The 23,226-nt window shown below is 37.5% G+C and overlaps 1 protein-coding gene across 1 annotated transcript in view; it reads right to left on the reverse strand.

The window, feature by feature from the left end:
- Positions 1-1,100: 1,100 nt before the first annotated feature.
- Positions 1,101-23,226, reverse strand: part of LOC126147489 (arylsulfatase G-like) — a 110,917-nt gene continuing 88,791 nt past the window's right edge. Inside the window, exons 9-10 of the mRNA XM_049915698.1 lie at positions 9,462-9,552; positions 1,101-1,421 (exon numbers count right to left, since the gene is read on the reverse strand). Coding sequence (XP_049771655.1) covers positions 1,144-1,421; positions 9,462-9,552 — 369 coding nt within the window. The 3' untranslated portion in view covers positions 1,101-1,143. The remainder of the gene's footprint in view (positions 1,422-9,461; positions 9,553-23,226) is intronic.

Raw genomic sequence — 23,226 nt, forward strand, 5'->3', positions numbered from 1 at the left:
AAAGAATTATCTTGTGTAATTGTACATAATGAATATGTATAAAATATCGCATGTTTGAGCTAAGGGGAGGCAGATGTAGTGCCTCAAGAATTTCAGTGTAAATTCTAGAGACACTCGGGTTTCCACCGTCTCAACACCTGATATTTTAAGTGTGAGGGTGAGAGAGTGGAGACGTGTCTACCTCACCACCAGTTTCTGTGTTTGTGTGTGTGTGTAGGATGGACGTGTATTGGGAGAACAAGCCAATAGTGACTGCCGATTTGCGTGGACAAGTGTTTGCAGTGCGCGCTTGAGAAGTTGTATGTCCAGTACAAGGAGCAAGCACACTGTATTCCTTGATCATGTAATGGCTGTATTATAGTGCACAAATGAATTATATATTGAACTAAAGACTATTACATTTGACTTTCGGTTGTTGGACTTGCGAGAAGCAAGAATTGGTTTTATAGTGGTTATTAAACCAAACACATTATAATTGTATCTGTTAGTTTCTAAAGGTCCAAGACGGGGTTGATTTGTGAGAGTTGAATGCTTGTGAGAATCTTGTGAAGTTGTTTTATTGTGGAGATGAAAATATAACAGAGTTGAACAAAAGTATCCTGAGAGTACAGAATAATTTCAAGAGTAGAAAAGAAGTCTATTTTTAAATTGCCTTAACCAGCTAGAGTCTTTGGAGAAGAAGAGTTTGTGATGATCAATGCAGCCGTCTGACCCAAGAAGAAGATCGGCTGCACACAATATGTGAGTCGACTGTGAGAAACTTGTGAGTCTTGCACCCCAGTACCATACTGTCTCAACTGTCATCTGAAGACAGTTAGAACTCATGACTCCTTAGATTAATGCTACTTAGTTCTCCTTGTCTGTGTGTGTGAGTTTAAAAGGAGATCTAAAATGTTCAAGTTCTTGTTTCCGTGCCTACCCGTCACCTCAGTGTATCACTAATATGATGAGTGGCTAAGTTTCTTTACCCCACTGTTTGATTTCCACAAACAGTTTTCTAATACTGTAACAATTTATTAATTCATTGAGTTCACTAATAAAAAGGAGAAACAGATGTTTCTAGAAATATTTTTAAGAATACTGTTCTTTATTAAGAGATTTATTTCAGTACAAAAAGCATCACAAATTAATGTAGCTGAAATATTAGTCCCAAGGACAGCGGCAAATGGAGTTCTCTATATTACAACATGGCCGGACACTGGGATCAGTGGTGTAATTTACAGTACTGGTGTTATCCTGTTGCAGACTGATCTCTAATGAAGTCAGTGCCTCTTCAGCTGCCTGCACTGCTAACAGCCATTCTGTAGAGTTGACACTCAATGGAGTGGCTTCTTCAGGGTCATTTTTAATGTTGAACACCAGTGGGGATGAAAAATGAGACATTGGGGGACCAATATTGTAGTCACAGTCTAGAGAGCCACCTGTAAATTGAAAATTAAGAGCAATTGAGAGCATTTTAATTTCAAATGTTTACTAGCTACATGATGACACCCAGGTAACATATGATTGATGATAAAATAATGTAGTCACAAGCTGAATGACTGCATGTAGTCAGAAATGAATGGCTTTTATCAGCAAGTGGAAAGGTGAGATGGAATGGGATATAACAATGCCTCAAAACATGAGCTGCATAGACTGTATAAAATTGAAAAATGTACATCGATTATTGGCCTTTATTAAACTGAACCAAAACCAAATAACATTCAAAAAATTCAATCTTAATCAAACAATGCAATCTTTCAGGGCTGGTGATTATTTAATTGCCGGCAGTTTTAAGGAGTTATCTTGAGAAAATTAAGACTAAAGTGCCACATAATTCCCATAAAACATTGTTTCTTATGTTCAAAGAGCATAAGTTCCTTCAGATACTAGCAAGGAGAATTTTATCAGCATGTTGTGCCCTTAGAGTGCTTTCATCAGTGCCTTGTAGTTACACAGAGCTATTATTACTGTGCAGACTTATTCCTTAGTTACTGTATCATTTTGGTGGGCTCCAATACACAACATATGGCAACAATATTCAAACTACAGAAAAGGATCATACTTATAGTAATAATAATAATAATAGCAATAATAATAATTAACAACAATAACTGGACTTCTTTTTCATGTCTGTTTAAAGAGCTGGGCATTTTAACTCCACTACTGAGTACATCTACCACTTCATCATGTACATACAAAAAAGAAAGAAACTTCAGTAATTGTGAAACTAAATGCTCTCTTCATGATCATGGAACAAGAATCAATTTATATATGCAGTACTGAGAAAAATTAAATGAATAACTAAAACAGAATTTTCTATCAGAGAGTCAAACTTCACAAGGAAATGAAAAAAAGGGAGATAAATAGAACCATACTGGTCAATAAGGCAGTAAAATTGTATAATAATTTTATAGTATTAGACATCACCCTTGTTTGTACATTTAAAAGACACACAATCAGCAGTATGTAAATATTTACCAACTAATACACTGCACTGTATAGAAATAGTACTATCAGCTATTGAGTTCAGAAAACCTTGAGTGAGTATAAACACTTTTTTAATTAACAACTGTTTAAACTTGCCCTTAAAAAGATTTCCATGTAGTTGCTTTACGTAATTCATTTTACTGGAAAATATGATGCCCAAGATCTGTGATAAAAAAAGCTACTCTCTTTTCATCTCCCAGAACTCAACATCTCTATCATGGAAGGATGCTGACTCAGTTGCATGGAAGGACAAATAGGAACACACAAAGAGCATAATGGTTATGCAGGAGTATGATTATGGCCCTCATGTCAGCCAAAAGGACATGAGTGTAGCGTGTGCAATGAATTCAATGTGTGCAGTGACTTGTGATGAGATGTAAACAAATAGTGTGACATTAATTGTGGAATTAACAAGACCTTTGAAAAATTTCTCACCTGTCTGTGTGTTACCTTTTAATTACATTTTATTGTATTTTCAAGTTAACATATGAAATTTGGCTGGCAAGTTTATGGAATACACTCTTCAGTATTTAAGTTTATTATGTTGACTGAGCTGAAGAAAACAGTTTCTGACGTATGTATACTACCAGTAATAACTTATGGCTATCAGCCATGGACATTAAATTAATTCATTTCTACAAAACTTACAGTAATGCAAAGAGAATGAAAATACTAATTTCGGACTCTGCAAAGAAAGGCAGAAAGAAAGCAGTAGATATCAGACAATACAGCTAAGGCCATTGACATAATGTAAAGAGTAAATGCCTTGAAAGGGCAGTGGGCTGTTCACGCTTTATATAATACACTTTACTGGAAAATATGATGCCCAAGATCATCTGGTCGAAAGATGTACTATATTGCAGCCCAATTTACCAAAAAAGGCTGAGAGGAATACCATTGGACAGATGTGACAAAGACTTTAGAAAGACAACTGTATTCAGCTGGAAATTTGAACCACAAAATAGGCATAAATGGAGGAATGTGCTGGGATTGAATGTTGTGTGCTGACTCAGAGGTCCCACTACATCACCAAGTGTCTGACTGGGCTGCTGCTGCTGTTGCTGCTGATGATGATGTTTAAGCTAACATGTCCAATATCATTGTAAAATGATCTATGAACGAATAAGCAGCTAGCTAACCAAGGAATAAAAAGATAGACAAAAAATATATGTGGATTTGGACCATGGTTGATGAAAAAGGGGAGGGAGGAACAGAAGTGACTCTGAATCCTGAAAAATCAGGAATACTGTAACTTGAGACAAAGGTGTATAAATAAGATGAAATGTGACTACAATACAACATAGCAAAATGGTAATAACTCAGTAAGGGTGAAAGATAAGTAAGGAAAAAGAAACTGAAAAAATTCTGATATAAAGAAGTTGACAAATGTAATACATTAAAATATGTAAAAGAAAGGAATGATAACCACAGGTGTATGTATTAGGGGGTTTGTGTGGTTGTGTGTGTAAATATGTGTAGTTTTACTAGAGAAAGAGCAAGAGCTTGAAACCTAGTGGACATATTGCTTTCTGTTGTGTGCTTCTATGCATTACACATCAGTAAGTCGTTGGTGAGTGGTTGCCTTTCCTTTATTTGAAATATTATTCCATCCTGGAATTGCAATTGAATTAACTAAAATAAATTAACAAGCCAGTCCAGTTATTGTGTCTTGGCTGTAAGCTGCCCTTTTACAGTTGTGGCATGTAAGTAAATAATGAGTCAAGTGCCAGAAAATGAAAATTTGAGTTATTGGTGAAAATCCACTGTAAGCGCCAGCCAGGGCCAATAACATATATTCCAATACAAGCACCAGAACAGTGGGAACCACTGTTTACAGCCATCACAAATGCGTAACACCTAAATTAATGTTCAAATAATGAGTCATATACCAAATCACTGTTCTTGTCACTGTCTTAGAACAAACTTGTATGAATTGCTTTTAGATTAGATTAGATTAGATTTACTTTCATTCCAATTGATCCGTAGTGAGGAGGTCCTCCAGGATGTGGAACATGTCAGAAAAACAACAATACATGACAAATATTTACAACTAAAACAAATAAGCTAATGTACCATTCCACAGGTCCCAAGTGGAATGATCGTCATTTTTTACTGAACACTAAGAGTCAACTTACAAATACTAATGCACTGAATTTAAAATAAAAAAAGTTTTTTATTTATTTATAAGGTAATAAACATGTAATACAACTACTGTAATACTTATTTACAATGAACACATTCAGAAGTTAGATTATACTTACACACACACACACACACACACACACACACACACACACACACAAATTTTCAGTGAACACATTACTGCACTGAAATTGTGCAGAAGTTATGTTGTACTTATATACAAATCAGTTGGTTTTACTAAGAAATTCATCAATGGAGTAGAAGGAGTTGGCCACCAATAAATCCTTTAGGCTTCTCTTAAACTGAATTTCATTGGTTGTTAAGCTTTTTATGGCTGCTGGCAAGTTATTGAAAATGTGTGTTCCTGAATAATGCACACCTTTTTGTGCAAGACTAAGTGACTTTAAATCCTTGTGAAGATTATTATTCTTATTTCTAGTATTGATTCCATGAATTGAGCTGTTGGTTTGAAAAAGTGATATATTTTTAATGACAAATTTCATTAAGGAATAAATATATTGGGAAGCTGTAGTTAGTACCCCTAGTTCCCTAAACAGGCTTCTGCAGGATGTTCTTGAGTTCACACCACAAATAATTCTTACTGCACGTTTTTGTGCCTGGAAAACTTTAGCTTGGCTTGATGAATTACTCCAAAAAATAATCCCATATGTTATTATGGAATGAAAGTAAGCATAGTATGCCAGCTTTTCCATTTTTATATCCCCTATGTCTGACAAAATTCGCATTGCAAACAGAGATTTGTTAAGACGCTTCAGCAGTTCTGTGGTGTGCTCCTCCCAGTTGAATTTATTACCAAGCTGTAATCCCAAGAATTTAACACTGTCCACTTCTTCTATCTTCTTGTCATCGTATGTTAGACATATACTCTTGGGACACCCCTTACAAGTTCTGAACTGTATGTAGTGTGTATTTTCAAAGTTTAGTGACAAAGAATTGGCTAGGAACCAGTGATTAATGTCCACAAATATTTTATTGGCTGATCTTTCTAAGACTACACTTGATTTGCTATTTATTGCAATGTTTGTATCATCGGTAAACAAAACAAACTTGGCATCTGGTAATGTTACTGATGAAAGGTCATTGATATACACAAGGAAAAGTAAGGGCCCCAAAATGGAACCTTGTGGGACCCCACATGTAATTAGTTCCCTGTTGGATGATGCCTGATAGCTTGATACATGTCTCTTTCCTAATAACACCCTTTGTTTCCTGCCAGAGATATAAGATTTGAACCATTTTGCAGCATTTCCTGTTACACTATAATATTCTAGTTTACTTAAAAGGATACTGTGATTTACACAGTCAATTGCTGACAATTGAAGTAGCTCTGTGGTTTGTTTGCAACAGTAGGGCATTGCTGAAGGAATTATTAGAGATACATAATACACAATATTTCAAAATAAGAGAGGAAAACTGCACCACAGTGGCGGAAAAGAGATGAAGGTAGTGCTCAAAGAGACTGTTCAATTATATTAATGCATTTAATTTATTATTGAAATGAATTCCATATCAACAAAAATTATTGTTCTGATTATGAGACTTTAGTTAACTGTTTGGATGCAATCATTTACTTTCTTGCAAAGACCTAGGAATGTTATTTTAAAATTTTTATTATAGGTACTATTTCACTCTTTCAGTTTTCCTGTAAATGTTGCTTTAAATGCAAACAGCTTTCATATAACCAGTGACTTAAGTTGTTTAATGATTTCTACTCACTAGAAGATACGGTGAAGCAAAATACCTGTGCAATGTCTCACATATATGTTTGCAAAGCGAAGAAGTGAAGATCAAAACTAAATAATGACAATAATGAAACTGCTCAGCTGTCTGATGCTGAATAACCAGTAATATCAAAGAAGAAAGAAGTAACTATGTGATACACATTGCCTGATAGTGAGGGAGATAAAATATGATTATGTAAAAGAACATTTTGTGAGGTTCTCAGATTAACAAAAAGAGGAGATCAGACATTAACGGAATTGAAGCAGAATGGTGAGATTGTCTATTAAGAAATGAGAGGAAATATACAGAAGAAGATGAAAAGCTAGTTATTGTTCATATTTATGCCAAACCAAGCCAAGGCAAGAAAGCTACTAATTGAGAGAAAAATCAGCTGACCAAGAATAATTAAGTGAAGACCTGACTGATTTTTGATCATTCAAGGAATTTCAAAAGCAACATGAAGACACTAAACTCACATATTGCTTCTATGCTACAGCCACTAAAGACAGATTGTCCAAATTAAAATTTCATCATTTGTCAAGTGTTACATGTTATACGTCATCTTCTTAAAGCCAGACTGAGGGGTGATCCCAGTAATAAAGACAATAAACTTCAACTAGAACTCTAATCCCAGAAAGTAAAGAAAGCTATGCGTTCCATGAAATCTCACACAATCACAAATCAAATGCCTAGGTCAGAAATATGTATAGCTACAATGGATTTATAGAAATTGATTTCCCTTCCTTCATTAAGGCACAGTGGAATGTACTATTTATGACAACTCTCAAATTATAACTTCTACATTCATGTTGGTGAAAATTAGACAGTCAGATGTTTCTCTGGCATGATGCTATACGTGGCAAAGGGTGGGTATGAAATTGCTTCCTGTGTGCACAAAGCCTTTACACTGATCTTGCTTCTAAAAAAGAAACTGATAGTGTGGAGTGACAACTGCTGTGGACAAAACAAAAATAAGATTCTGACTTTTTATAGGGTTTAACAGCAAAGGGTTACTTTATGGAAATAGAACACAAGTTTTTGGTTAAAGGGTACTCTTTTATTCCTTGCATTCATGATTTTCCTCACATTGAGAAGGAGAACAGGCTAAATGAGTGTGAAATTCCAAGAAATTTAGTTTGCCTCATCACTGAAGGTATGCACACAATGCCATTCATAGTGGCTGACATGTAAGAAACAGAGTTTCACAGCTTTAAGTCAGCACAAGAAAATTCTGTGCACAAAGCCAACAATATTTTAAAAAAAAATTTCAGGTTTCCCACAAAAATTTCAGAAGCCTCATAAATAGAAAGGACGAAGTTCTTGTGTCCATACAGAAAAATGAAAGGATAAGTGGCATTTCAGCAGACTTGTTGGGCATATCAGAAAACACATGGGTATCACTGGAACTGAGCAGTTTTATCATGAAGAAAGAATCTTAAACAAAAGCTTAGTCACAGTGTTCAGAGAGAAAAATACTTGAGAAAGTGGGATATGATCGAATACTGTCTCATTTAACTGAGTAGAACTTTGTAACTGTCTCTCAGTTTTGATTTTGTAAGAAAGCAACACAAGATATCATCAGTGAAGTCCTAACAAAGTTAACCAAGAAAATTAGCTGGTAAGTTTTTAATGATGTTGTCAAAGCCTTTTATTGTGTGGATCACATAATTGTACTTTACAGACTAAAGTGTTATGGCAGTAATGGTATTCCTCTTGCGTGGATGGAATCCTACCTTCATAACAGAATGCAAAGTATCTCATTGACAGACTGTTTCAGAGGCCTGAAACTAATCTCACAATAGGAGAAAATAATATGTGGAATGTTACAAGAGTCAGTAATGGGCCTACTCTTGTTCTTAGCCTACATAAATGATCTTCCAATAACTTTAAATGGGAGTTCAAAAACTTTTACTTTTGCTAGTTGATATAAACATACTACTAATGGTTTTATTGCTGGTAGTAAAAATCAGCTTCATCTCAACTGTGATTTCCACAGCCACAATACAACACACAAAAATAACTTTTACCTACCTTGCACCTTGCTTATAGTTCAGAATGGAATTATGTACTTTGGTGGGATATATTCAACAAGCTGCTGTCTAACATAAAGTAAGAAATTGGGATTCCTACCAATTCAAAAGAGAATTAAAACATGCCTCATTACTCACTCTATCTACAAATGATGTTAATATCTAGATTCTGGGACTGAAAAAGTAACAGTGTTCATTGTAAAGCTGCATGACAAGCAATAGTGTACTATAAATAGAACTCAGTATTTAGAAATCTAGGCAAACATTTCCTTTGAAAACACCATTGTAATCAAGTAAAATACTAAACTACCAAGAGCAAACAAACAGCATCTATATATGTGGTACCCTAAACTGAGGAGACGGCAGTTCTTTTCAAAGTAATAAATTTCTTTCTAATTTACTGGATTAATTTTTTTAAAAAAATGTATGTAAATTTCACGAAGCAGTATAGTTAATTTTTAACCCAGTATACAGATTAAGTTTCTACAATTTCCTTGACTTTTGTTTACATATAACACAACTCTTTCCACATCCCTACAGATTCTCCTTCTTCAAGGGATCTGTAGAACAAGACTAATGAATGAATTAGTTCTTCTAGCATCAATGGGTGCCAGTAGAGGGGAGGACCATGCTAGGGACACTAACCTTTGAACTGTTTATAATTAGCTCTAAAATGCAAAACATCATTCCTCAGATCACTCTTCAGTTGTCCTCATGAGGAAGAATAGTTTCTATTTCAGCTGTCCCACAATAGAAAATACTCATTTCTGTGTGACAGGCAGGCATACCAACTGTTGAGATATACAGGCAGAGGGAATTATGCCATATTAATTAATGATAGAAACAAAAATATTTCTACCAGATTGTATATCTGATATTTAGATGTGTCTTGAAATGGGTGCCAAACACTAATTTTAAGACTTGTTTTTAATGAAAGTAAAACAATATTACTTCCTCAAGTCATTTTCCATTACAGACAGAAATTCGGTATGTGGGGAAACTTAAAGCAACTCATAAAAAGACTTACAGTACTTTAAATTTTATATATTTCCTTTTCCTAGGTGATATACAACTTACCAGTATAGTAGACTACTTTATAATCACCAATTCGTACTGCTCCAATTTCACCATCTGGTCCTCCTGATCCACTGTTGGGATGAAATAATACCTGAAAGAATAATAACTGACAAGTTTTAAGAAGAAAATATAGGAGGACAGCAACATCAAACTAAGACTGCTCTTAACTTTTACTGTTGTGTCAAGTGCAGTTAATGCATATCAGACAAGAAGTTAAAATTAATTTATTTGATATTCTTTGCATCTTTCTCCGTTTAAAATCCAAGTACCATTTCTTTTATCCACAATTATAATGTTTCAACTTTCTAGTTACAATAAAATGATGCTGAGGTACATTGAGAGTAGTGACTCCCAAATAATCTTATATTCATGTGACTGTAGGTTATAGATATCTGTCTGGGATGACCTTTGAGATCAGGTAAGAATATTGATCTGACAGGTAGTTCCCCACTTTTGAGGTTAATCTACGTATTGTGGATATCTGTAGGCTCTGTTTGTGAAAGCTGAGCCTGTGTTACACACTTCTCAACAAAAGTCACATCAGAGCCTAGAGTTTTGGGAACAGTTCATGCAATACCTGTCTCTAGGCTATTCCTTGAACGTAGAGTGAGTGGTGGCATTTACAGTGTACCAATGATAAAATCTAATAATGTGCTTCTGTGTGTTTTGCCAAATTGTCTTTTCCAAGTTCTGCATTATACAGGGTGATTCAGGAGGAATGTCACATAATTTGTGAGGTGATCCTACATGTGAAAATAAACCAAAAAAGTCCTATGAACATGTGTCCAATTTTTGCTCATTACGGAACAGGAACAGGTTGAAGACTACACACATCTATGAATAAATTTGAAGACAAGTGTGAATGTTACTTACCAAAATGCTGTTTAGGCACTATAGTGGACAGAATAATGGTGGGAGTGATGACTGATCCATCCTACAAGAGGTGTCAGGGTTCTCTAATAGATGGCAGCACTGTGATGTCGCAATGAGGCAACAGCTGCAAGCGCGCCCAGTGTGCAATCATGGGTTGGATCAGTGAGCAGTTGTGAGGCCCCGTACATGTCTTGCTTGAGTGTTGTTGAATTGAGCAAGTCCATTGTTTCCATGAATATCAACAGGCTGCATACATTCACTCATGCAAGATAAGCATACATGTTGTCTGTGTATGGATACTGTAATGGCAGTGCTCATGTGGCTGTGTGAGTGTGACAGAATATCAGACGTTTCCCTGATAAATGTTATGTGAATCTGGAACACTACCCAGTGGACAAGTAACAACAAAATGCAAGGCTTTCTGTCAACTGGGCAAAGGGAAGGCTGTACTGCACTGGTAGAAAGGAGTCCCACCCCCAGTACATGGCATATTAGTTGTCACCTTCATATCCCACAAACATGAGTGTGGTGTACATTCCATTCCAAGGACTAATACCCATTCCATGAGTAGCCCATGCAACATCTGCATACAGGTGACTCAGTAAGCAGACAACAGTCTTGTGAATAGTTGGCTGTAGGCCTACACAGAGGCATCATGCAATACACTTTATTTACAGGTGAAGCTACATTTACATGGAACAGTATCATGAACACTTGTGATTCTCATGCTTGGGTGAAGGAGAACCCACATGATACTAGGTAAACAAGATTTGACAAAAGGTAAACAAGATTCCAAATTAGGTTCTCAGTGAATATCTGGTGTGGTACGATTGATGACTTGGTGATAAGGTCTGGTTCCTGCCAAATTGCATAACAGCCATACCATGCACATGTTTCCTGAAAGGAGATCTACCTGCACTTTTGGAAGATATGACATTAGAGTAATGACAGCAAATGAATCTGTAACATGATGGATCACTGATTCACTGTACCAGACAAGTAACACCTTTCCTCAACAGTGGACTGGCCATAGCAGATCCATTAACTGCCCTGCCAGATCACCTGATCACCCCATTAGACTTGTGTTTATGGGCCTGCTTAAAGGGGGTTGTGTATGCTATGAAGGTGTGTAAATGCGAGGAACTTGTCACTCACATCACCCATGCTATTGCCTGCATTAAAGCCCACTAAGATGATACGTGATGAACAACACAACACACCCTCCATTGCATTGACAAGTGCTTTGAGGTGGGTGGAGAACTTTTTGAACACCTCCTATGGATCAGTCATCTGTCTCGACATTATTCTGCCCACCACAGCGACTACACAGCATTTTGGTAAGTAATATTTACATTTGTCTTCATTATCACTCATAGATGTGTGTAGTCTTCAACCTGTAATGATCAAAAATTGGACAGTTGTTCGTAGGACTTTTTCAGTTTATTTTCACATGTAGAATCACTTCACAAATTATGTGACATTTCTTCTGAATCACCGTGTATTTTGACAACTGATCCAGCCATCTTCTTCAATTGTTGCAAGTTTTGCTGGTACGTGTACTCACTATCTGGACTCCAAGCGGTCAACTCATGGTCTGGTTACAGTCCAGGCATTTAGCACATATAATAGCAAAACTTGCAGCATCTGAAGATGACAGGTGGACTGGTTATCAAAATAGCGAACAACTCATGGTCTGGTTACAGTCTAGGCATTGAGCACATATAATAGCAAAACTTGCAGCATCTGAAGATGACATGTGGATTGGTTATCAAAATATTCTGCAAAAAAATGGGACCAACAAGTCGGCAGAACATCTGGAAGCACATTACTGATCAGTCATATTGAGATAACCTCAGAGATGTTGTTGTTGTTGTGGTCTTCAGTCCTGAGACTGGTTTGATGCAGCTCTCCATGCTACTCTATCCTGTGCAAGCTTCTTCATCTCCCAGTACCTACTGCAACCTACATCCTTCTGAATCTGCTTAGTGTATTCATCTCTTGGTCTCCCTCTACGATTTTTACCCTCCACGCTGCCCTCCAATACAAAATTGGTGATCCCTTGATGCCTCAACACATGTCCTACCAACCGATCCCTTCTTCTTGTCAAGTTGTGCCACAAATTTCTCTTCTCCCCAATCCTATTCAATACTTCCTCATTAGTTATGTGATCTACCCATCTAATTTTCAGCATTCTTCTGTAGCACCACATTTCAAATGCTTCTATTCTCTTCTTGTCCAAACTATTTATCGTCCATGTTTCACTTCCATACATTGCTACACTCCATACAAATACTTTCAGAAATGACTTCCTGACACTTAAATCTATACTCGATATTAACAAATTTCTCTTCTTCAGAAACACTTTCCTTGCCATTGCCAGTCTACATTTTATATCCTCTCTAGTTCGACCATCATCAGTTATTTTGCTCCCCAAATAGCAAAATTCCTTTACTACTTTATGTGTCTCATTTCCTAATCTAATTCCCTCAGCATCACCCGACTTAATTCGACTACATTCCATTATCCTCCTTTTGCTTTTGTTGATGATCATCTTATACCCTCCTTTCAAGACACTATCCATTCCATTCAACTGATCTTCCAAGTCCTTTGCTGTCTCTGACAGAATTTACAATGTCATCGGCGAACCTCAAAGTTTTTATTTCTTCTCCATGGATTTTAATACCTACTCCAAATTTTTCTTTTGTTTCCTTCACTGCTTTCTCAATATACAGATTGAATAACACCGGGGAGAGGCTACAGCCCTGTCTCACTCCCTTCCCAACAACTGCTTCCCTTTCATGTCCCTCCACTCTTATAACTGCCATCTGCTTTCTGTACAAATTGTAAACTTGTACTACTGTAGTAATATGATAAAATCTGCTTGTAGCTATATTCATGGGAACACTTACAGCTTAAGCAATGCCGTTGATGCTGATACTGTTATCTCTTTTCAGTGTACATTTCAGCAAGACACACATTTTTCAAAAGCAATAATGAATCAAATATAACTACAGAGTGTTATTCAGGGGATTACTTGTGGTACATGATCTGTGTACTTGTCATGTTGTTGTTTGCCGATGTGGTGGCCTTCATTCTGAAGACTGGTTTGAGGTAATTTTCCAGAGTAGCCTATTCTTTTGAAGTATTTTCATATGTACATAACTGCTGCACCTTCCATACATTGGAACCTTTTTACTTTAGTCTAACCTTGGTTACTGTCCATGATTTTTACCCCTCACACTTCCATATATTACCAAATTAACTATTTCACGGTGCCTCAACACATGTCCTATCATCCAAACCATTCTTTTATAAAGTTGTAATATGAAGGTTTTTTCTCGATTCAGAGCTTTTATTTAATTATCTGATCCACTCATCTAAACTTCAGCATTTTTCTGTAGCACCACCTTTAAAAGCTTATTTTTCTGTTCTTGTCTGAACTGTTTTATCATCTTCATTTCATATGCAACAAAATACTTCCAAAAAAATTTCCTGGATCCTACATATTTCTCTTTTTCATTATAGCTCATGGTGGCCATTGACCACTAGAAGCGAGTGCTGATGCAACATGCTATGAAGTAACCAAAATCTTTGACTTTTTTCGTGTCCATGGCTCAGCTGAATCTCTTGTCCGCCTTGTGCTGCACTTTGACATTTTGCATCATGGATGTTGACTGCCCCATTAGTGACATGGATTTCTTTCACAACTTTGGGTTCTCACCAAACCTCAAAGCAGCAGCCTTCCTGCACCAATATCGTCATGATGCAGATGCTGCAGACACCCTCGCAGCGATGCATATTCTCACAGTCAGTGACATTCCAGCTTTTAGTGTCACTAGTGTTCCTACATCTGCCCCCACTGATGTTGCAGCCATGCAGAGTGGCCGTGTGGTTAGAGGTGCCATGTCACTAATTGAACATCCCCTCCTGCCGGAGGTTCGAGTCCTCCCTCTGGCTTGGGTGTGTGTGTTGTTATTAGCATAAGTTAGTTTAAGTAGTGTGTAAGTCTGGGACCCATGACCTCAGCAGTTTGTCCCTTAGGAATTCACTCACATTTCAACTGACGTTACTCAGGGAATCCCATTGGTGGTACGCACAATTACTAATGGTACTTGTCACTGACTGAAGACCAGGGAAGGCCCCCCCAATACACCATAAGGCTCAGTGCCTTAAAGCCACTAAATTAAAACATGCAAAAATCATGGTACAAGAACTGATAGACTCTGGTATTGTCCACCTGTCCAACAGTAATTGGTCCTCACTGATCCACTTAGTTCCCAAGAAGGATGGTTCATTTCATCTGTGTGGCAACTACGAACAACTGAATGTCTAATCAATCTTAGAAAACTATCCCAATACCGCACTTACAGGTTTTCGCCCAACAGTTCCATAGTGCACAGGTTTTCAGTGTGATAGATTGTTGGAAACCATACCACCATATCCCAATGCATCGGCATGATGTCCCCAAGACTACAATAATCACCCTTTCAGATTCTATGACTACTGTTACGTGCCATACGACATTTTATTGATTCCATACAATTGTTGCTCCCACACTGTTGTGCATATGTAGAGAATATTCTTATTTTGTCAACTACCTTCAAGGAGCATTAACAACATCTATCAAGAGTCCTTAACATACTTACTGAGAATGGGGTCATGATCAACAATGATAAATCACAGTTGATAGCAGCTAGTGTGATATACCTAGGTTATAATGTCTCTGTGAAAGGGATCCATCCCACTTTGGAACAAGTCACTTTTATTCGTGACCTTCCTCTGCCTGAGACTTACTGTGATGTATGCCTTTTCCTAGGCATGATAAATGTTTTCCAACAACACATGCCGCACACTGTGTCCCTGTAATCACCGTTGACTGTTGCACTAAAAGGACAGAATGCTTCCGGACTTTGCAATGTTCCATGGTGTGATGATGCATGCATGTTCAATGTATTAAACTGTTTGCACCAAAACTGTCACTCTCACACACCTGGTCTCTGATGCTCCAATATTGATCACAGTGGATACGAGTGACATAGCCATTGGCACTAAGCTTCTTTAGCAGGTTGAGGGTTCTGCACAACCAATTTGTTTCTTTTCACATAAGTTATCTGCCTCCCAGCACAAATGGTCCACTTTTGACCAAGAACTTTTTGCCATTTATGAAGCAAATTGACATTTCTGCAAGGAAAGCAAGGGTAAGTCAATGATCATATATACAGACCACAAGCTGCTGGCCAATGCAGTGTGTAAACTCACACACGACCTACTTCCCTGATGCTTCTGACACATGGAACTAATATGTCAATTCACCACCAATGTCCATTAAATGAAGGGTAAGGACAATGGTATCACTGACTACATGTCACAAGTTAGTGTGATCTCGTTCTCTTAGGAATTCGATGAACTATCAGTCCAACAGCAAACAGATGACGACATACAGCAGTTACTAGACAGTGAGCCTACCTCACCCTCAACTGAGTCTCAGAAAATTCTGGATTCTTTTCTATTGGTCCTCTGTGACACTTCCACAGGCACAGCCTGCCCCCTAGATCTGCTGTTATCCATGACCTTGGGCATACTAGTATTTGGGCCGCCACATGCCTAATAATAAAGTGTTTTGTATGGACAGGGTTTAGGGCTGACTGCAAAAGCTGGACCTGTGCATGTGCACCTTGACAACACTCCACTGTTTGGCTCATCTGACATATCTAAAGGCAGTCCGTCATGTACTTCTTGACCTGGTTGGCTCATTCCCTCCATCAGAGGAATTTTGATAGATCCTGTTGTAGTGTCCCTTTGCAATATTCACCCTTATCGAGGTGAAACATAAATAAAAATGACTGTATGTGACCCAAAATGAACTGCAAACATTGATTTATCTGCGAAAGGTAATAACACTAACTGTAAAAATATACAATATAGATTGATAGATGCAGAAAAGATATTATTTTTAGTGTATGAGATTATAATGTGTAAGTAATTAAAAGAAGTATTATCATCTCTGTAAGAGTATAAAACACAATGCAATGTTCATTCTTCTGTCTAGTCTGTTTTGTTCTGTTCATTCTGGTGTTAGCTGGAATAAGGTATGCAAGCTATTGCGCTGCGCTAGCATTTGTTTCTGTCATAACGTAATTGCAAATATTTAATGGTGTAAACTTTGTCCTAGTAAGAATATATTAGTATAAAGTGATCTCTGTGTGTTATTTCAAGAACCTACGCCAAATTTATCTTATGAAAAGAATATTTAATGAAAATTATTTTGCATGTTTCCAGCTGCTGCGGAGCGAGTAACAGTGATCTCTGATTGTTAACAATTAGCCGCCATTACGTGGTACATTTAAAAATATTTTTTCACAGCACAATGTCTGTAAGCCAGAGCGGAAGAAATGATGTAAAAATATTCAGTGAGATTAATTGAAGTAATCCAGTGAAATAATTTTATTAAAACTTGTCTATTTTCTGTGATAGTGAACTGGAGCTGAGTAATACTACGCTATCACATTTACAGTAATTTGTAGGGAGCCTGGCGCTTGATAAAACCAGATATAATATGCAATTGGCAACCTACAAAATTCATTATTTTGCTTATTATGTCCCTTTTGTATTTTTTTGAAAGCTAAAAGTAAAAACTAACTCCACTAAAAACCAGTAACAGATCACGACAAATCAAAGGACAAGCAAATTTACTAGGAGAGTGTTTCTTCTAAATAAATAGTTACATTATTTTTTTTAAGAGATATAATAAATGGCGCCCAACGTGGGGCCCGAAGAGAGAAAATATTTTTTTAGGGTTTGTATGTATGTAATTTTTAACATGTATTGTATGTATTCTAATGTCTAGCAAATTCCATTTCATGTATAAACTTGAACGAGGAAAGCTGAGAAGAACTGTATAGACCCTGAGAGGACGAGATAGCAAAAATAAAAGAAAAGAAAAAAGAAATCAAGGTAAGGATCACTATACATAAAAGCTTGCTACATAGGCCCTTATCACCAAAGTATAGTATCATAGATGGTACATGGTGTACAGTGGTGTAGATATTAATATTGTGTGATTTTGGAAACAATAAGCAGTTTGACTTGTGAACTTAGTCCGCATTTGTAGTTTGGAACAATTTTTGTAGTTAGCCCAGTGAAAGTCATTATGGGAAAAGTTGGACGTGTGTTAGATTTGCAACCAGATAATGTGTCCAATGTTACAAATAATGTGCAATTATTGAGTGATATGGATAGTGACACTGACCTACTAAACATTAATAGTGATCGGGGGGGGGGGGGGGGGGGGGAATGTAAACAATTTAGTTTCCGGTGATATGCCAGGAAGTAGCCAGCAGACGAAAACAGTAAAACCGATAGGTACTACTAGTAGGGCTAGTGATAATTTTCCAGTGATTAGAACAACTACCACACCAGTATGCTCACCAATACCGGATCCATTTGCTGAATTTTTACGGAAATTAGAGAAAAAAAACGAACAGCTAGTCAATCAGATAAGGGAACAAAACAAAGAAAGAGAGAGATTGAGGGAAGAGAGGAATCAACAGCTAGTCAATCAGATAAGGGAACAAAACGAAGAAAGAGAGAGATTGAGGGAAGAGAGGAATCACCAGCTAGTCAATCAGATAAGGGAACAAAACGAAGAAAGAGAAAAGGTCTTAATAGAAAGTATAGGTACAATGTTTGAAAAGATACATTCAGAAATGACATAAATAAAGACAGCCCATGCCGAACTGCCGAACATTGTAAGCAACATAGCACAAGATGTGCAAAAGCTTCAGACGCACACCATCATCTGGGACGAAGTAGAACAGCTTGCGAACCGAATGGACAATTTAGAATTGGCACAAAAAGAAACCATAGAAACGCATTTAAATGATCAAGCCCAGAAAGTAGAAAAAGAGTTCCACGACTGGCTCACTGAAAAAGAAAGCCTGATCACAGAACGTGTAGAAAGCAAAATACAGTCTGCTCTGCAAAAAGTAACTAACGGAGCAGGTGTATGTAAACAACCCCCAGTAGACACGCTACCACTCTCAGGTGAAAATAGCGAAGCGAGATACAAATTGCCAGTACCGCTGTGGCAGCAAGAAATGACACACAGAATTACTGAACTCGAGCGTGCACATTTGCAAATGCTTAACAACTGTGGCACGCCTGTTAGGAACGTGTACGGTAATGAGAACATTACGTGCAGTTCATACCAACAAAAAAGCGATTTGGAAAGAGAAAACATGCAATTTACAGGAAGCATTCCTATTCATAACCCCATGGGGGCAGCTTCTACTTCCACAAGCAATAACATTGATGAAAGCTTAATAAAACACAGACAATTCCAAATATTTAATGCAGAAAAGAAGACAGTGCATCCGGTAATCTTCATAAAAGGATTCTGAAATGTATTACCGAGTGCCTGGAATGAACGCCAAAAAATTCAGTTCATAATCACACACATACAAGGCGACACTGCCTTATGGGCAAATGAAGTCATAGAAAATTTCCATAGCCTGGCGCACTTTGATAAATCTTTTCTAGATAGATACTGGACTAAGGCTATTCAAGAATGCCTGAGGACTGAAGTATACAGCCCGCAAATGTACAATCACAAACAGGGGACACTCCGTAAATATTTTGAAAAATATATCAACAAAACTAGATATTGGGATGACCCTATATCAACCCGTGATATGATCAGAATCTTAAAATTACGATTGCCCGGTTATATACAAGACAAATTAAAAAATGTACCCGAAAATGACCTGGAACGGTACTTGTCTGTGCTGGACGAAATCGATCTCTCCCAGGAAGAAAATATGATAAATAAAGACCGGGAGAACAGTAATGGTTCACCATGCAAGTTTAAAAATGGCAACAATTCCAATTTTGGAAGCCACAGAAATGGAAAGGAAGATCAATCCGCAGAACAAAACAGGAAGAACAGAAACGATCAACCATCTTACAATCAAAAACGTAGGTGGGAAGATAGAGGACATCCCGGCTACAGTAACAGTAATAATAATTACAATAACAAACGTCGAAGTGAAGGTCAATGGCCACAACAAAGCAGTAGTGCCAACAACTGCACTTACCCGGTGCAGTGGATGCAAACTTCTATGCCACCACCACCGCCTCTTAACAGTAACCAGTACCAGTGTGACAATAGGAATTCTATGCAGAATACTAATGAATACCACAAACATGGACAGACTTGAATAGCAGCATAAGGATAGTAGAAATGCCCACTGACAGAAACCACCATAGTTCAAGACCGTCAAACGAACAACGGCCACAATAAGCTCCCAATTGATGGCCGGTAAAAAAACAGGGGGCACACCTAGAAACAATACACAAGATAATATATTATTACTGAGGTACCAAGATGGAAACAGTACACAACATGATTTACTTATGGAATCAAACCAATGTAACAAAAAAGAAATAACTGAAGTACAAACCATCGTAAAAGCTAGAATTAATGAATTGCCAGTAGAAATATATATAGATACAGGTGCCACTACTAATGTTATGAGCTGTGATCTATTCGAAACCTTGAGCCAAAACCGCAACTTACCAACATTTCCTGTACAAAACTGCTGTGTCATTGGAGCCATGGGAGCACAAGCACAAAACGTTCAGTATCAGGTGCTGGTAGATTTATGCCTAGGGGAAGATAACGTAAAATGTATCTTTCTCGTAGTCAAAGGATTGAGAGTAACCTGCATCCTGGGGGGAGGTTTCCTGAGCGAGAAGAAAGCAAAAATTGATTTCTACAGTGGGAAGATCTCCCTACTGAATGAAAATAAGCAGATTGTACTGGATTTGACATGAACAGTAAGTACACCCGGTAAAGATTACCCGAGCGTACGAGTAAAAAGCGAAGAGATGCCCATATTTCAATTAAGCAGCAATTTAAGGGGCCAGGGAGAATATTGTTCGGACATAGCTCACAATGAAATGCTTCGCTGGACCGAAACCCTTAACAATAAAGCACAAGAATCATGTTATCTAACTGAATCCCAACAAAGCAGCTCGCACAGTTATTGAATAACTACAGTGATGTTTTCTCTGAAAAACCTGGAATCATCAAAGGGTATGTGTATAATATAGATGTGTTTCCCCATGCGATATTCTGCCAAGCATCATATTCAGTACCGTGGAAGAAAAGGGAGACAGTTAACAAAGAAATACAAAAAATGCTGCAATGGGGTATAATAGAACCATCCCTTTCACCATACAGCAGTCTGCTGGTAGTTGTAGCCAAGCCAGATGGAAAAATCGGACTTGTCCTAGACGCCAGGAACATTAATAAAATTATAGTACCCATTAGGACGAGACCGGTGAATTTAGAAGAACAAATACAGAAATTCTATGGAGTCAAATATCTCGCCTCGATAGATATGCGAAGTAGTTATTTGGCAAATCCCGCTAACCAAGGAATCTAGAAAATTCACCGCCTTCATTTTCAATGGAAGGAGTTATCAATTGAAAGTGTTACCTTTTGGACTCAACGTAAGCGCAGCTGTATTCATTATGGCATTGGACCAAGTGCTAGGCGCAGACTTGCTAGAAAAAGTTACTCTTTATGTGGGTGACCTTCTAGTGGCCACAAGCACATGGGGAGAACATATAGAAATCCTGGAAAGAGTGTTAAATAAGCTCGCAGAAGCAGGAATAACTGCAAATCTTGAAAAATCAAAATTTGGGAGGGATCGGCATAAATTCCTTGGACACATCATATCACCTTCCGGAATAATGCCTGATACCAAGAAGATACAAGCGATCAAAGAATTTCCACAGCCCACAAACAAAAAACAGTTAAAATCATTTATCGGACTAGTCTCCTTTTTCCGATGTTTTGTGCTGAATCAGCTGCTCAACAATGAAGCCTTGCTCACCTTATTGCGAAAAAATGTCACATGGAACTGGTCCGCAGAGTGTCAGCAAGCTTATGAAGAGATCAAAGGAGCCTTAGTGAATGCACAAATGCTCTACCATCCGGATATGACCCGGGATTTTTGTATAGCCACCGATTCTTCATCCTATGGTTTAGGAGCATGTCTGTTTCAAGTAGAAGAAACCAATGGGAACAGGGAAATAAGAGTTATAGCTTTTGCCAGCCAAGTGCTTACTCAATGTGAAAGAGCATATTTGGTGACCGAAATGGAAGCACTCAGTGTTGTATGGGCTCTGCAAAAATTTCATTATTATGTTTACGGCAAGTCAATTAAATTGTTCTGTGATCACCAAGCCTTAAGCTTCCTATTAACCTGCAAACTATTACACGCCAGACTAGCCCGTTGGGCATTAGTACTACAGGAATACAATTTAAAAATTATGTACATAAAAGGGCAAGATAATGTCATTGCGGACGCTTTATCACGTCTACCAGTAGGCATGTCACAGCTAGATGAAATGATCGAGCGAGCGTCAGAATATAGAGTTTTATTAATGACGTCGCAACCATACTGTCGTGAATATTTGCACCTGTGCAAGAATGTAGGACAGCTGCAAGACGAAGATCATACCTGGATGAAAGTGAAACGATCACTAATATTAGAGCAAGCTAACAGCGAAAATTTGCGGTACAAAGTAGAGAACAACGTATTGTACCACAGAAATGGCACTGCCTCAGAAAACTGGTGCGTGTGTATCCCGTACAAATACATACAAAATTTTATCTGGTACACGCATTACGCATGGGGACATGTAGGAATACAGAAGTGTGTAGCAATAATACAAAGATATTGTTACATCCCGAATAGTAAACGTGTGGTCCAAAAGATATTACGAACGTGTGATGTTTGTCAGAAAGCTAAAGCCAACAATAGAAGCAACAAAACAGAACTGCATCCAATTTTTCCGATAAAGCCACTTCAAATTGTGTCAATGGACATCGCAGGACCATTACCTACGGCTCGTGGTGGAATGAAATATATTTTAGCTGTTTACGATACCTTTACTAAGTATGTGAAATTGTTTCCAATGAAAACCACTACTGCCAAACAGATGATATAAGCACATCAAAAGAATTAATACCGAAAACAGGAAAACCACTAAACGTTGTAACAGAAAATGCTAGATATTTCATTGGTCAACTGTGGAAGGAGTTTCTACATGACCAAAACATAAAGCATATATTAGTTGCACATTTCCACCTGGAAGCAAGACCTGTAGAGAGAATTTTTCGGGAACTCAACAGATTTATCCGAACATATACTCATCAGCAACATAGAAAGTGGCCGGAACTGTTACCCGTCTTTGAAAATATACACAACAATCTAATTCATCCAGCTACCGGATACACGCCCAATGAGTTATTATTTAGTACTGCAGAACTAAATGAATGGATCACGCCGCTACCAAAATTGCTGCGCACAGATAAAAGGCAAGAGGATAAAATAAAGGACCCCATCAACAACATGACGAGCTGCGCTAGTCAACGAAAGAGTCGAAATGACAAGTCAATAAAATAGACAGTCCCATATCAGATAAACGACTTATTTTTTATAAGAAACCATCCTAAGTTGTCACTCATAACAAAGAAGAACAAGAAATGGCAAATGCTGTATAATGGACCTTTTAAAATTATACAAATACCAACGGTTGTACCTACCTTATAGCTGATGTGATGATCGGGAAGATCAAAGGATTGTATCCCTATAAGGACTTAAAGAAATTTGTGGTACCTGACAATAGGACATGAATGGTTTACCATATTTTTGTGTAATATGTAGGTTTTGCACAAACTTCAATATATAATTTTGTGTAGTTGTAAGAATTTGATGTTTTGTTTGTGCTTAGTATGTAAGATGTTTTGTCTTTATTTCAAGGAATGATTTACACATCAGCCTTCAAAAATGAGTAAAAAGAAGCTAAAGGACCATCAGTC

Source organism: Schistocerca cancellata, chromosome 2, assembly GCF_023864275.1.
Source record: "Schistocerca cancellata isolate TAMUIC-IGC-003103 chromosome 2, iqSchCanc2.1, whole genome shotgun sequence".
Taxonomy (NCBI): domain Eukaryota; kingdom Metazoa; phylum Arthropoda; class Insecta; order Orthoptera; family Acrididae; genus Schistocerca; species Schistocerca cancellata.